At 37.6% G+C, this 16,625-nt stretch overlaps 1 protein-coding gene across 9 annotated transcripts in view; it reads left to right on the plus strand.

Moving 5' to 3' along the window:
- Positions 1 to 16,625, plus strand: part of EZH2 (enhancer of zeste 2 polycomb repressive complex 2 subunit) — a 92,718-nt gene that overhangs the window by 23,286 nt on the left and 52,807 nt on the right. For 6 of the 9 annotated variants that reach the window (XM_087892380.1, XM_087892381.1, XM_034416477.3 and 3 more), the window contains exons 2-3: positions 983 to 1,107; positions 4,780 to 4,881. In XM_087892380.1, coding sequence (XP_087748506.1) covers positions 983 to 1,107; positions 4,780 to 4,881 — 227 coding nt within the window. Of the gene's footprint in view, positions 1 to 982; positions 1,108 to 4,779; positions 4,909 to 16,625 lie in introns of all 9 variants that reach the window. The other 3 variants (XM_087892379.1, XM_034416480.3, XM_034416479.3) reach the window with 1 other exon arrangement.

The raw sequence follows: 16,625 nt of genomic DNA on the forward strand, positions 1-16,625 counted from the left end.
AAGATGAAGTGCTTTTTTAAAAAATGAAGGATCTTTTTTACTCTTAATAATATTGCTTGTCAGCCTCCAAAAGAAATTGCTCTCTACTGCCACTCAGAGGTTACAAAATTATTGATCCTAGCTGTCATAGCTGTAGGAAGAATCTCAGTTCTGGATAAAAGTCAGTTGCTGTGAGATATTGTGTGCACACACACACACACATGCTAATTTCTTGACCATTCATTTAGTGACTAAAGATACAATGACATCAAAAATGGTGATTTACAACCAAGCCTCAAATTATGACTTGTCACAGCATCCCCACTGGCATGTGGTTAAAATTCAAGTACTTGAATTTTAATCACATGATCATGATCAAAATTCAGCATGTATTTATAACAGTTACAATATCTGGGAGGCACATGATCACCATTTGCAATCTTCCCAGACAACTTCAGACAATGTCAATGGGGAGGTGGGATTCTTCTAAATATGAAATTCAGATAAAATTGGAGTCCTTATTCATGAGATAATAGTAATCTCAGAGTGAGAATTTATGTCCATGACTGCTAATGATTACTTTTACTTCCACCCTCTACCTATGATCTATAATTATAGTTGATGGCATGTTTCAATTATTTTTCGTGACTAGAAATTGCACTTTTTTACTGTCTTTTGATCAACCCTTTTCTAATAGCAAGAGGTAAATGATTCACTTATTGATAGTATTATAAATTACAAATAGCAATTATAACTATCTGCTATTAACATAGCATCTTGAATCCAGCATCATTAGAATGGAGTAACTGTTTTGCTGGAGGAATATGAACAATATATGATTTGAATTTCTAACGAAAAGAATTTTCCAATTGACAAGTGAGTCCATAAGCATAATTTTCTTTTTATTTATATAAACATTTTTACATAATCAATGGCAGGACATATACTTAAATATAGAATGCCGATTGTGTTTGATCTCACATACACGTTTTGTTCTTTTCAGGTGTAACTATGGGTCAGACTGGAAAGAAATCTGAGAAGGGACCAATTTGTTGGAGGAAGCGTGTAAAATCAGAATATATGAGGCTTAGACAGCTTAAGAGGTTCAGGCGAGCAGATGAAGTAAAGGTAATTTATTTCGAATTCCAAAGATACAAGAGTATTTCTAGGGATTTTTTGTTACTTTTTAAATTAAAATGTGCTGATTCTGAAGGAAACCCATAATAACAGCATTAAATAATAAGACTCTCTTAGCAGTTGTTCCTGGTATGGCTATTTTAACTGTTTTCCATTTGATATTTTTGTCTCTTAGATAGATTCTAAAAATTGTTATCATAAAGATAATGCATATATACCCAAAATGCATAATTTTAATCTTTTTGAACATACAGTTTGGAGTTTAATAGTAGAATGACTATTATATGATTTTTTTTACTTTACATAGAATCAACCATGCCATCTCCTATTGAAATTTTCTTTAGCTTTTGAATTGGCTAGCTGTGTGTGAGAAGACTGTTGCCAGAAAAAAATATAAACTTAAAACAGTTTTTGAGTCTGAAATTAGTACAGTTATCAAGTGCCATTACTTGTAAGCATGGTGTAATTAAGATACAGAGACTTGTCAAATTAGGTGCAAAATTCAGTTTGGCGATTAATTTGAAGGCAAGTCACTTAAATCTTCTACTAGAATTGACTTTCCAAATCATGTAAAATTTGACTGCTAATTCTGCTCAGGAAATCAATTTGGTGAGAAATTAAATTAATATTCACATGCGATCTGGACAGATTTATATGCAGAATATAATAACCATGCAATAATACCATTTCCCCAAAAATAAGAAGGATTTTCTTTTGAACCCCCCACCCCCAAATAAGGGCTTGGCCTTATTTTCGGGCAGGTCTTATTATCTTTGAGTGCAGGAGGCAGCAAGCCCGCCAGTCCCACCATTTCCATCCCACCACCTGCTTGTCTGCGGCCGCAATGACCCGGGTTCTCTGTGCGCTCTGGCCTCCGCTTGTCCTGCTTGCTGGCCTTGCTGCTGGCTGGCTGCTGAACAGCTGACTGTGCTGCTCTGGCCTCGTGGGGGCTCTGGAGCATCCCCCTGCTGCCGGTGGAGCTGCGCTGCCTGCGCCGTCTCGCACAGCCAGGATGAGAAATAGTGCCCACCAGGGCCTGAAGAACACCGGGCTCATCTCATAGCCTGGAGCCTGAAGCACCAAGTAGACCTGCAGGAAGGTGCTTAGCAGCCCAAAGGTGGCAGCAGGTGAAGCGGCTTGGCTCCACCAGTGTCCACTGACAAAGGGCCGGGGAGGCACTCCTGAGGTCGTGGTCCTCGGCCAACTCATCCCGCGCTAAGCAGGAGAAGCCCAGCAGGATGGCTGAGAGCAGCGTTGCCAGGAGAGCAAGAGTTCCTGCGAACCTCTGTGTTTTTGTGTGTTTGTGTGTGAGAGAGAGACAGAGAGAGCACACCGCCGCCAGTCCTGGTATATGGTAACTGGCCGAGTTTGGAGTGGATCTCTCCACCCCCCCCTCTCTCTTACACGCGCACACACACACACACACACACACACACACACACACACCATCCTTTCCTTCAGAACAGGGTGAGAGGCAGGAAAAGCCCCCCTCTCCAATTTCAAGCCATTTGCAAAAACACCCCATTCCAAGCCTTCAATGTTGCAATCCTGGAATATGCTGAAGGCTTGGAATGGGGCATTTTTGCGAATGGCTTGAAAATGGGGAGGGGGGATTTTCCTGCCTCTCACCCTGTTCTGAAGCTCAGCACAGACTGAGAACAGGATAAGAGGCAAAATCCTGAAGGTAGAAGCGTCAGCAGCGTCTTCAATCAAAGAGAAGGAAGAAGGAGCCCTGCGAGGAGATGCTGCCAACACTGCCGCCTGCAGAGAGACAGACAAACAGAACAAAATTCATTGAAGGTGCTTCCTCTCCGGCCAGCCCACAAGATGCTCACCCCTGAGGATAAGTCAGATTCTTTGCTGGAGAAACTGTCCCATGCCAGCCCAGGCTTCCTAAATCTCTCACTCCCCAGATCATCCTGCTTGCGAAGAAAGCCCAACCCAACGCAAATGCTGTCTCCAACAACCTCTTTGTCCTGGTGAAACTCCTCTTTGAAAGGATGATTTGCAGGTTGTGGGGGGAGATTTCCTGCACATCGGCAGCAGCGTCTCCTCGCAGGGCTTCTTCCAATGTCCCAGGTGTATGGATTTCCATGCCTTCCTTTCCTGTTCCGTGGACGGAATTGCCTGCTGTGACTGTCATCATTAGTTAAGGAAGGTGTGAGGCATGTGTGCTTGGCCTCCGGCTTCTTTTGCAGCCGCAGTTGGCTGCGCTTGCTGGAGGTGGCGACCTGAGCGGCACCCGCGAATCAGCTGTTTTGTGAATGGCGGCCGGATCGGCTCAGCTGATCCGATTAAGAGGCTAAGCAGCCCTCAGGTGACGGGGGAAGGGAAGGGCTACCTTCTGTGCTGGCCACGCCCACCCCTTCACTTTAGCTTATTTTCGGGGGAGGGCGTATATTTAGGCCCACCGCAAAAATCATGCTTGGCCTAATTTTCAGGACATGTCGTATTTTCGGGGAAACTCGGTAGTTTTAAATATATTCTGAAAATTATAATTAAAATGATTGCTTGAAAAAGTACAAATTGGTAGTTTGGTAGAATGATTTACGTTTTTAAATTGTTGGTTTAATTTCATCCTATAGGGATATTTTTCACTAATAAATATACGAGCTCAATGTTTTTCATTCATTAAGTGCAAAATTAAAAACACTTATGCATGTACATAATAACTTTCAAGACCTTTTCTATGAACAGCTTATTTCTTTTCTTCCCAGTTATTTGTACCTAAAAGTCAAAATCTGAGACTAGAAACATAGACTAAGAAAGATGATAGTAAAAGATGCCAACTTTATGATTTCATTCAATTTCAGTTCTAGATAATTTAAGTAATATGGATTCCCATTAACTTATTCATTATACTCTTAAGATACTTTTAAGGGTTGTGCAAAATATTTACCTCAACTCCCTTCAATCACATTGTAATTCTTTGATTTTATGCCTATAGTGTTGGCATTCTGCTGTATGGTAATGGAGATAATATTATATAATAGAATATTTTATAGCTTGGTTGACCTCTTCTTTGCCTGAAATAGTTAAATTTTAGATTTTAATTAGCCATTTTTGAGATATTTGAATGTTGTTACATATTAATAGACTTAGTGACTGTTCAAAGTTACAAAACACTGAAAAAGTGATTTATGACCATTTTTCACATCTACAACTATTTCAGCATCCCTATGGTCATATGATCAAAATTCAGGTACTAATAGAAATTTCAGGCTCAATTGTTGCCATAAGTCAATGACTACCTATATTTTGTCAGCCACACTCAGGATCACAGTAGGAGAAGTTATAACTACGCATTCTTCACAATTCTTAATAAGATTGATATTTCTACTTAGAACAGGAGAAATGTTTGCAGAGAATGGCTACAAAGAGGGCAGCAAATGTCTCATCACTGAGATTCCAGGAAATATTTTTTTCTCTTTGGTTAGTAGCAGAGAAACTGCAATCTGTTTGCATTGGATAGCTGTAAGAGTTGAAAATTAGTATATTTTAAAAATTAAATTATATTACTGTATATAAATATGTATGATACATATAGTGGATATGCTTTTGTGAAAATACTAATCTTTAACAGTGAAATGGATATTATTTAGAAGTCCTGATAATTAAAAAAATATGTGTGGGTATAGTTCTATTTCTACCATTTATTTCCAGAGCATGTTTAATTATAATCGTCAGAAGATACAAGAAAGAACAGAAATCTTAAATCAAGAATGGAAACAACGCCGGATACAACCTGTACACATCATGACTTCTGTGAGCTCATTGCGTGGGACCAGGGAGGTTGGTTAACCTGTGTTGTGGAAACCCAACTACAAAGTTATCAACACGTCTCTGTTTTACTGGAGGAAAACTAATTTGCTTTTTTATTATGCAATATGACATTCTGTACTTATAAATTGTCCTTAGGAACTTTATTCCTTTGAGTTGGACAACTAATTTATATAAAATTATATGGAAGAAGGGGATTAGTTTATTTAATTAGAAAATGTATATGGTTGCCTATTTTTAGGTGATAATGATCAGCAAAAACCAATATAATAAAATTACTACAAATCAAGCAAAAAGCAGAATTAAAATGATCATAATACAATAACCAACTCATTTATAATAAATTTACCATACAAATCACACTTATATTGGGCTAATGTAATATCCTGACCCAGCACCTACATTAAAAGCCAAATATTCACAGTTTTTCCAAAGGCTAGAGAGATCAGAACATCCACCCTCCAGATTTTGGAGATGGGCTGTTCCATAGGGCAGGCACTGCGACAGACAAGGTATAAACTTGGTCCTGCAGGATAATATTTAACAGAAAGGTCCTGGCATTCACTTGTCTTATCCAATTTGGTGGGGCAGGCAGGCACCCTCAGAAACAGATGGTCTCACAATTAATCTTGTCTATGCCAAGACAAACTTGAATTGCACATTGAAGCAGACTGGGATCCAGTGCAGCTTGTGCAACAATAGTGTAACCTGGATGGACCTTGGTGTTTTAGAACTTCGGGTGCCAATGTATTCCTGACCAAACAAAACTTATGGGTGTAATTCAGCGGCAGCCCCCCCACTCCCCGACTATATTGCAATAATTTAGTTGGGATGTGAGAATGAATGACAGTGAACCAGTCATAGGCATGGCTGTTAACTGCTCTTCAGTCAAGAGCTGTGAGTCCAGAAGTCTCTGATTGTGCTCTTTTGGAGAGGTGTGTGTGGGCGCACATGCGCACATGCACTAACTCACTGAGATTAAAAGATAAAAAAATCTTCCTATCCAAGGGTTCCAAAAACTTAAAGCTGCTCAGTTTTGCTAGGGTTGTGTCAAACCTGTTCTTCCTGTCCAGATCCTCATAAGATCCTGGCATTATCTACACATCTTAATGGTATCATTTCTCTGGCTAGGAGTGGAGATGCATACATGAATATGATCAGCATTCTGATGCTATTTCACTTTATGTTAACAAATGAACTCTTCCAGATATTTCACATGGAGTAGGAAAATAGGCGTGTATGTTGAGATACATTAGCCCTGTTGGGTAGTTCAGACAAGAACAACAACCAAGAGTAGTTATTAATTATAAGCTTATATTAACAGATTCTTGCAAGACTGAAAATATTTCTCCCTTTCTTTTCTTTTATTCTCTGGAAAACTGAGGAGGGTCCTCTTTGAAATGCTCCCTGTACTTCCCTTCCTCTCGTTTGGAGGAGTGAGGTGTATTTTAGTTGCTGGTTGTAAAATGTCTTCCCTGTCTCCCACGTTTATTCCCAATTATCATTATAGAAGTAGCCTGGGGTATCTTGTATAAGAGGAATCTAGGGCTAGATCTTTCTCCATCTCCTAGATCTTTCTCTATCTCTCAGACATTGACTGAAACCAGTTCTGAACGAAAGCACACCACAACAGTGCCAAATCCATTAAGCTGGTCTAAAAGATACTATGACCAATGGTATAACCTGAATCCTAACTGAAAAGGATCAAAATAATCTTTCAGGACCTTTGAAAATGTTTACTTATTATTAATTTATTTTTATTATGATCCTTTGCACAGTCAGCCAGATGTTCAGACTGGATTTGGCATTTTTGTTCACCTATTGAGTCCTTCCCAAGGACCTGGGATAGGCATATGTGGATTTTTGATAGTGTTACAGATATTACCACAGGATGAAAGCTGCTCCGAGTAAAGCCGCCTTTTCAATTGGCTGATGATAAATTTGTCAATGTTCAAGTGATGCTCCTCCCAAGGCACCTATTACTGTTGGTACTACCTTTGCTTTCTTTTGCCACAGTCGTTCTGTTTCTATTTGCAGATCATTGTATTCTGCTATCTTCTCCAGTTCCTTCTCTTCTTTTATGCTGATTCCAGGTACTACCACATCCACTATCAAGACTTTTTTCATTCTTATTGACAATTGTTAAGTTTAGGATATTATGTGGCAAGTGCCCGTCTGTTTGAAATCCAGAGCATTTCTTCATTTTCTTTTCTTTTTTTTTTTTTTAATTAAACTTTATTGAGATTTTCTTTTAAAAAAAACAAACAAAAAACAAAGGACAAAAACAAAAGAGAAATAAGAGGAAAAAACAAACAAACATTCAAACAATAACATGAAACAACATATACATAATATAGCTTTTCAATTTGTATCGGATGTGCAGTGTTTTAACTATTTCCATAAATAATACTTGGTGACATTTTAACTCACTTTTAACCATTATTTAATACACCTTTAGATCTTTCTTTCATTCTATCATGCAACCACTTGTACCACCTTTCCCACACCATATAGTAAACTGACTTTTCATCATTTAATTCATAGGTTAATTTAGACATCTCTGCGCACTCAAGTATTTTCTTAATTGTAAGCTCTTCTGGTGGTTGAATTTTCTCTTTCCAATACTGTGCGTATGCCAATCTAGCGGCTGTAATTATATGGATCATTAAATGCATCATTTCCTTTCTATATGGCTTCTTTATTATTCCCAGGAGGAAAATCTCTGGTGTTAATGCAATATCTTCATCAGTTATTTCATATAACCATCTCCTAATTTTATTCCAGTATCCTTTTGCTTCCGGGCATGTCCACCACATGTGAAAGAAGGTGCCTTGACCGTGGCCACATTTCCAACAATTGGGATGTATATTGGGATATATCTTCGCTAGTCTGGCCGGGGCTAAGTACCATCTATGAAACATTTTGTAATGGTTTTCCTTATATGTCACCGCTCTAGTCAATTTAAGATTTCTGTTCCATGCCTCCTCCCATTCCCCAAAATTTATATTGCGCCCTATATTTTTCTCCCATGCAATTATTTGATTCTTCGTGACATCTTCGAACTTGTCACCGTTTAATATATAATTGTATAATTTTGCCAGAATCTTTTTGTTTGTTCCCATCAAGACTTTATCCAGTCCGTTTGATCCCAGTTCTAAACCATATTGTTCTTTGTCTTTCTGATATCTGGATTTTACTTGTGCATAAGTCCACCAATCTAAAGTTATTCCTTGCTCTCGTAAAATATCATTTGGTTTAAGCCACCCTCTTTCGTCTAGGATATCTTTATATCTGCCCATTTTCTCCCTCTCCCACCTATTTGGGTGGGTCAGGGCCTCCATCGTTGAGAGCCAATTTGGGATTTTTTTGTAATATTTTTGCCTAATCTGGGTCCATGTTTGTATCAGGGAATCTCTAATTTTGTGTCTATGAAAATGTGTCTTCCTTTTCTTCTCCGTTTCCCAGATGTGGGCGTGCCAGCCTTTTTGCAGGTCATGGCCTTCTAAGGTAAGAATTCTCTTATTTTCCAGGGTGATCCAATCTTTTATCCATACTAGCTTGGCTGACCTGTAGTATGTTTCCCAGTCCGGGAGTCCAAATCCACCTATGTCTCTTTTGCCCCTTAAAATTTTAATGGAAAATCTCGGTTTTTTCCCCTCCCATATGAATTCTCTAATAATTTTGTCTAGTTCTAAAAAGAATTTTTTATCTAAATTTATGGGTATATTTTGAAATAGAAATAATATTCTGGGGAGGATGTTCATCTTAATTGTGGCTATCTTGCCCAAAAGTGATAGTCTTATTTTTTTCCAGCAATCTAGGTCTTGTTTTATTTTCCTGATTAGGGGAATATAATTATCGTCTTTCAAGGTCGAACATCTTGATGTAATCCAAATTCCTAGGTATTTAATTTTTTTGGCAACCTGTAATCCTAATACTTCTTCTATCTCGTTTTTCTGGCTCTCAGTTGTGTTCTTGATCAATACTTTGGTTTTGGTTTTGTTCAGTATGAAGCCTGCCACCTCTCCATATTTACTTAATTCCTCCAATACTTTAGGTCCCGATTCTATAGGGTCTTCAAGGATTAGGGCTACATCATCCGCAAATGCTTGCGTCTTGTAAATCTCCTTTCTGATCTGCAATCCTTTTATTTCATCGTTAAATCTAATTTTCCTTAGAAGAACTTCTAGGGCCAGAATGAACAATAAAGGGGATAGGGGACAACCTTGCCTTACTCCCTTACTAATTTGGAATGTTTTAGTCCTATCCCCATTCACCAAGATACTCGCCTTTTGGTTATTATAAATGGATTTAATCATCATTTCAAAATTTGTTCCAAATTTCATCATCTCAATTTGTTTATTCATGAATTTCCAATTTAGATTGTCAAATGCCTTTTGAGCATCGACAAAAATCAGAGCCATCTGTTTTTCAGGGTGTTCCTCATAATACTCTAGCGTGTCTAGTACAATTCTCATATTATCCCTAATTTGTCTCCCCGGTAAAAATCCATTCTGGTCTTTATATATCCAATTATTTAAAATCTTTTTCATTCTTTCGGCCATTATGCCCATGAATAATTTGTAGTCCGTATTTAGGAGCGAGATTGGTCTGTAATTTTGAATTTGTTTTGGGTCGGCACCTTCTTTCGGCACAAGTGTGACATGCGCCTCTTTCCATGACTCTGGAATTTTGTGGTCTAACAGTGCATCATTAAAAATTTCTACTAATTTCGGTTGGAGTATTTCTTCTAATTTTTTATATATTTCCCCTGGAAATCCGTCAGGTCCTGGCGCTTTATTATTTTTCAATTTGGAAAGGGCTATTTTTAATTCTTCAATTGTGATCTTTCTGTTAAGCATTTCTTTCTCATCATCAGTTATTTGTGGGAGCTCTGCTTTTATCAAGTATTGTTCTATTTTGTCATCCGATATCTCCTCTTCTTTATATAGGGATTCGTAATATTCTCTCACCCTATCCCGTTTTTCTTCCTCGGTAATCAATAATTTGCCCTTAGAGTCTACTAAAGTATGAATTATTCCCCTTTCATTTTCCTTTTTTAATTTATAGGCCAACCACCTCCCCGATTTGTTGGTATTCTCAAAAAGATATTGTTTCGTTCTTTTCATTCTTTGTGCCAACTCTTCTTGCTCCATGATGTTTACTTTATGCTTCCACATCATCCAATTTTCTTTGGCTGCTTCATCTTCTGGATTATCTTGGAGTTTTCTTTCTGATTCTCCTATATGATTTAAGTACTCTTCCAGGATCTTCCTTTCTTCTTTATTTTTATGTGCAATATATGAAATCACGACTCCTCTCAGATAGGCCTTCATTGTGTCCCAAACTATTGCGCGGGATGTGCCTTTGTTTTCATTTTCCTTGAAAAAGAAATTTATTTCTTCTTTAAATTTTTGTATACAGTCTTTGTCGCCCAGTAATTTAGCATTAAACCTCCACCTCCGTTGGTATTTTCTCTGGAGAGACTTCCATCTGATTTCTAATGGATTATGATCAGCCCAATCGTTTGGGTTAATTACTGCAGTTTCAATTTCCAACCCCAAATTTCTACTGGCCCATGCCATGTCAATTCTGGACCACGACTTTTGTGCATTTGAAAAGAAGGTATATTGCCTGTCATTTGGGTGCAGGGTACGCCAAATATCAATTAGATCTAATTCATCGACTAACTCAAAAAATGCTCTCGGTAAGTTTGTCCTTTTATTTTTTTTAACTTTATTGCTCTTATGGTCCTTCTCCGGATCTACAATGCCGTTAAAATCCCCTATCATACAGATTTCAGTATATGCCATTTTCACTAATTGTTCATGCAGTTTCTTAAAGAATTCTCCCTGTTTTTTATTCGGGGCATAAATGCCCACTAATAATACCTTGGAATTCCCTCTCTTAACTTCAATCATAAGGATCCTACCCTTTGTATCTTTAAATTTCAATTCTGCTTCAATTCCTTTTTTTACGTAGATAGCCACCCCCCTCTTCTTTTTCTCTGCCAGCGAATCAAATGTTTGACCAAATTTTTTATATTCTAAACATTTACTTTCTTCTTTTTTTATGTGCACCTCTTGTAAACACATTATATCAACATTTTGTTTACCTAGTTTTGTTAATATTCTTTTCCTCTTTTTATAATCATTTAGTCCATTGACATTTACGGATATTAACTTCAAGCCATTCATCTCTAAACCCCTATCTGATTACTGGTTCTTGTTTATTTCTTACGGCCCTTACTGGTCTCGCTTTCTTCTCTTTGGCTTCTCCTTCTTCTTCTGTCTTCTCCTCTACAGTTGCCTCGTTCGTGTTCTGTTGATGTAGGGCTTCCTCCTCCACTGCTGCTATTTCTAGATCTTCCTTACTCCCCTGCTCTTCTTCCGCGCCTCTTAGCTGGTCAAGGAAGTCTTGTGCTGTACTCAGATTTTCTATTTTAATTTTTCTTCCTTGCCAGGTTATTAGCATCCCTTCTGGGAGAAGCCACCTGAATAATATCTTTCTTTTGTTCAACTGTATAGCCAAAAATCTATATCCCTTCCTCATCTCCCGGACTCTTCTTGGTATCTGTTTTAGGATTATTATTTCTTTTCCTCGATATGTAATCTGTTCGTCTCTTGCCATATTATAAAGAGTATCTTTAACTTTTTTCCGTGCGAAGCGGATATGAACTTCTCTAGGAAGCTTGTTCCTTCTTGCATAGTTAGTCTGGACCCTATATACGTCGTCCAGCTCCCTAATTATTGCCTGTTTGTCTTGGTGAAGTGCATCGGCTATCAGCTCCGCCATTTTTTCTCCTAGGTCTTCCTCTTTGTCCTCAACAACATTCTGAAATCGCAAATAAAAGGAAGCCCGGTCCATCTCCAATTGGATTATTGTATCTTCTATCTCTTTATTTTGACTGGTTAGTGCTTGATCCACAATGTCTAATTTCTTTTCAGTTTGGTCTATTCTTGTTTCGGCTTTTTGGATTCGTAGTTCATTATTAACTATTGATGTTTGGATATCATTCATTTTCTGGTCCAATGCATGTATATCTGATTTTAATTCGACATGGTTATTTAATAATTTTTCCTGCATTGCCATCATTGTTTCTTGAATTAGGGTTAATGATGCTTGCAGAGTTTGCATTGCCAGGCTTTCTGTTGATTTTTGTGTCGCTGGAGAGGTTGTCGCTATAGTGGGGTTAGAGGGAGTCTTTTTTCCTGTTTTCCCCACAGTGGATGCCATGCTTGTCATTTCTTTTAAGATTTTCTTTTGCTCTTTAATTATCCTGTCGATGTTACTCCAAATTCTCATTCGCCACTTAGCGCCTCTATTATCTTTTTTTTTTTATATATATATATATATATATAAATATATATTTATATATCTATATTACTATATCTAATTTTCCCTTCTAAATTTGTAAACAGGTATAGCTAGTTTTCCGGTGGGCAGTCAATATCAATATCTATACGATGATTCTAATCTCTTCCTCACAATATCTTGTACTCAGAATGTTATTTAAATATATTTGATGTTAAATTGGCTTAGTAAATATAAGTTAGACAGTTCAGTACTATACAAATCAAAATATCAATTAATCAGCAGTTCACAATCAATATATCAATAAAGCAATTAATTTGACTCAATATTATACTTTTTAAATACTTAAAATACTATAAATACTATAAATAGAAATTTTGAATACTTAATTTTAAATACGATTATAATTATATAATTATAATTTTAGATACTATAAAAATACTGGTAAATACTATAAATGCTAAACAATTAAATATATATATAGAAAGATTTAAAATATCAAAACTTAAGAGTGTATTATATTATCTAGTCAAGAAAAAAAAAAAAAAGAAGAAATCAATTTATCAAAGTATTTACAGATCTAATAATCAGGATACTGAAGACAAATTATCTAAAGGTTCAAGTGTTGTTGTTAATTTAATTTTTTTTTTTATATATATATATATATATATATATATATATATATATATATATATATATATATATATATATACTTATTATTCCTTTTTGGGATATAGTCTTTTTTGCCCAGTCTCTGATCTTCTATAAGTCCTCCAGGTTCAGCACTCTATCGTATTCTTGCTGCCAAACTGTCCACCACTGGGCAGGCTATTCCTCCGTCAAGTCACTCTAATGGCTGAGCTTCCTGTTCAGTGCAAAAAAGAAAGCCAAACTCGATCCACCCAATTTCAGCCTCCGCTGGGTCTGCTTGTGTTCACAGTAAAAAAAGGAAATAAGTGCTGGTCTTAAATTTTCTCACCGATCCTCTCTGGCACGCACACTGTCAGTACAATTTTCTTTCTTATTTCGATGCCGGCTTGTCGGGCTCTCTCTCTGCCGGAATACACAGGAAGCTTTCAATCGCCGCTTTTCTCATCTGTAAGGCTCTCCCGCCCGATTTCGCCGACCCCTTTCCTGATGTCCTCTCTCCTCAATGCAGAAAAGGTGTGTATCGATCCACACTGCAGCATCCGATCTCCCTTGCTTCCATCTGGTTGCTGGTTACCACAGCTTCGCGTCAGCCATTAGTTTGGCCGACTCACGCGTGCTGGGTTAGACAGAGCCGCCCGGTCTTGCGATCAGCGTTTTGTGCCCGCTTTCACGCTCACCCGGCTCGCTCTCTCGTCCGTGGGGCTCTCCGGGCTCCACGCCCCTCAGGGGGTCCCCAAAACACGGTGACTGATGGTATTGAGGAGCAGCAGTTACTCACTCAACGCCATATCGCCGCGGGTCACCAACCGGAAGTCTCCATTTCTTCATTTTCTATTACTTTCTCTAGTTATGGTTCCACCAGTTCTTGCTTGCAGGCAAATGATATTTCTTTCAGATCTTCCAATGCACCATTGTTGCTACCTTGTCATGTCATTGTAGTCAGTCTGTACAATTTTCTTGTAGAACCAAACCAGGTGATGCATTATTTCTTCAGCTTCTTTGCACAGGCGGCACTTGATTGCTATCTTTTTAATTCTGTCTTGGTATGCATTTGTTCTTAAGTCTTGTGTAGCTAGAATTAGCTCCTCTATCTCTTTCTTCAGCTTTCCTGCTCTTAGCCAGGTGTTGTTATTATCTGCTTCCCTGCTATTTTTTAAAATACTGCCCATGTAACGCTTTGTCTTCCCATGCTTTCTTGCTCCTTTTTATAAGCCAGTTTGATCTCACCAATACTCAGTAGGCTTTCCTAATATATTAGCTTCAGTGCAGCTTCTTCACTATCCTTCAGATACTCTTCTGATGCTCTTTTTTCTCCTTCAACTGTCTTATGTATTTGCAAAATTCCACACCCACCCATTTTCCTTGGTAAGTAGAATCTGTCAACATCGCTGCATGGATGAAGGCATGATTCATCATCATCATTATTTCTCTAGTTTTCCTATCCAGGGCCTTTAGTCAGCTTGAGTCCAGTACACTATTCTAGCTGTGTATCTAGTGACTGGAATTGCCCAGGTGTTGATTGCCTTGATGATATTGCCTCTGCTGAATTTGGACTTTAAGATCTTCTTGATTCTCTTGATGAATTCACCTGTAATCTTTTTCTTGACTTCAGTGTGCTTGATGTCAGCTTGAAGGATGCTCAAGTATTTATAGTGATTATCTTCATCCAGACTCTTGATGTTATTTCCACAGGGCATCTTGATTCCTTCAGTTTTCACTATTTTTCCTCATTTGATGGTAAGCATGGCACATTTGTTCAGACTGAACTCCATTTCAGTATCTTGGCTATATAGACAGACAGCGTTGAGCAGCGATTCTATTTCAGATTCTATCATATAGTTTCAAATTGTCCGTGTAAAAGAGCTGGGATATCCTGGCAGATGGTTTTGATATTTGATGGCCTGAATTATTCAGTGTTGTTGACAGAGGAATCCGTGCAATGACAAACAGTAGTAGCAATAGTGAGACTCCTTGGAAGATTCTTAATGTTAACTTCTCTGATTCTATCACCATTGACAAGCAACTGTGTCTTCCATTGTGTCATCCATCTTTGCACAAAGCTTCTGATGTTTCTACTTACTTCTATTATTTCTAGGCACTTGATTATGCAATCCAATTATTATTATTACTTTTTTTGCTGCGCATTTCACGGTTTGAAGTGACTCTGAGGGGCTATTTTTTCCTCCTTTCTAAAAAAAAAGAAAGAGGATAAATGAAAAATGTCCAACATTGTTGAATGCAAGATGACTTCTTGAAGAAGTGACTGACCATTGCCTCCTTCAAGGAAGATGGCCTGTATATTCTCTATAGAAGAAAGAAGCAGTAATCACTACTTGAACTAACTACTTCTCACCTATTGGGAAGCCTTGACCAACAAGGAAGGATATGGATCTAAAACACAAGCAGCATAACTCACTTCATTAAGGACCATGTCTCACAGATATCTAGAGAAGTCATCATAGCAGTCCAGCAAGAGTTCCCATTCCGCTCCATATCAAGAAGGTATCTGGTCATCCATAATATGGCTATCTGCAGATGCAATAATCAAGGGAAAGAAAGCTTGCTTCACCATCTTGTTGCTACAAGATAATACCTAAGATACCTACCTATTCTCAATTAAATTAATTTTTGTCTTCCTGCAATGGCACTTTAGATGTCTCTTATATTGTTTCAACTCCTGAAGTTTCTTGAACACCAGTAAGAGCTCTATGATCAGTCAGATACTTCATTGATACCATCTACTCTAAGACTATCATTGTTCACTTATTTCAAATTGTTACTAAGGTCTCAGATGGATTGTGAACCAAAGCTTCAGGAAGAATTCCAGGTTCTCCCCGGACCCAACTAGATCCATTAGTTATATGTAGCAGACTAATCAAATAGGCTTTTCCTCGCAGTGGGAGGTAACTATAGAGAACTCTAAAATGTGATCTATCTATGGTAAGAGACCAATATTAACATCCACCATTCCTTGATCATGTCAGCATTAATCTATCCATCTATCCTCTTTGTTTGTGTGGAGTATCTGTAGATATTACTGTGACTATCTGTTAGCTAGGAAAAAGTAAATAAATTTCAAATAAAACTGGCAAAGACAAAACTTCGACATTTTTACTTTTAAAAATAGAATTGATTTCTGGGAATTCTTACTGTACAACTTGGCAGTTTTCTCCCTTGGTAATTGTAATAAAGCAGTTGGCTTCCTTTCTCTCTTCTCCATCATATAAGAAGGACAGAAGCCTTAAGAAGTATTCCTTTTATAAATATTGGATATAAAACAAAACCAAATAAAAAGGAGAAGGCTGATATGATAGAGAAGTGAGGAAAAAATATTGGAAGAACTTTCTCGATGAAAACTAATTTCCCAATCCTTAATGGCAGTTAGTTAACCATTTTCATATTAAATATAAGTAGTCTTTGATTTATAACCAGATTAAGACCAAAACTTTTATTACTAAGTGAAGCAGTAGTTAAATGACACACCTACTTTTATGACCATTTTTGCTGTGATTAAGTGAATCACCGTACTAAGTACGTGAATCACACAGTCATTAAATTAATTCAGCTTCCCCTGTTGACTTTGTTTGTGGGAAACTAGTTAGAAAGGTCACAAATAATGATCATATGATCCAGGAAAGCCACAGGTGTCATAAATACATGCCAGTTGCCAAGCACCTAATTTTGATCATGTGACTATGGGAATGCTGTAACAATTGCAAATTTGAGGACTGGTTGTAAATCATGTTTTTCATTGCCATTGTAGC

This window comes from Pantherophis guttatus, chromosome 4 (assembly GCF_059756535.1).
Source record: "Pantherophis guttatus breed Tessera chromosome 4, ASM5975653v1, whole genome shotgun sequence".
Classification (NCBI taxonomy): Eukaryota; Metazoa; Chordata; class Lepidosauria; order Squamata; family Colubridae; genus Pantherophis; species Pantherophis guttatus.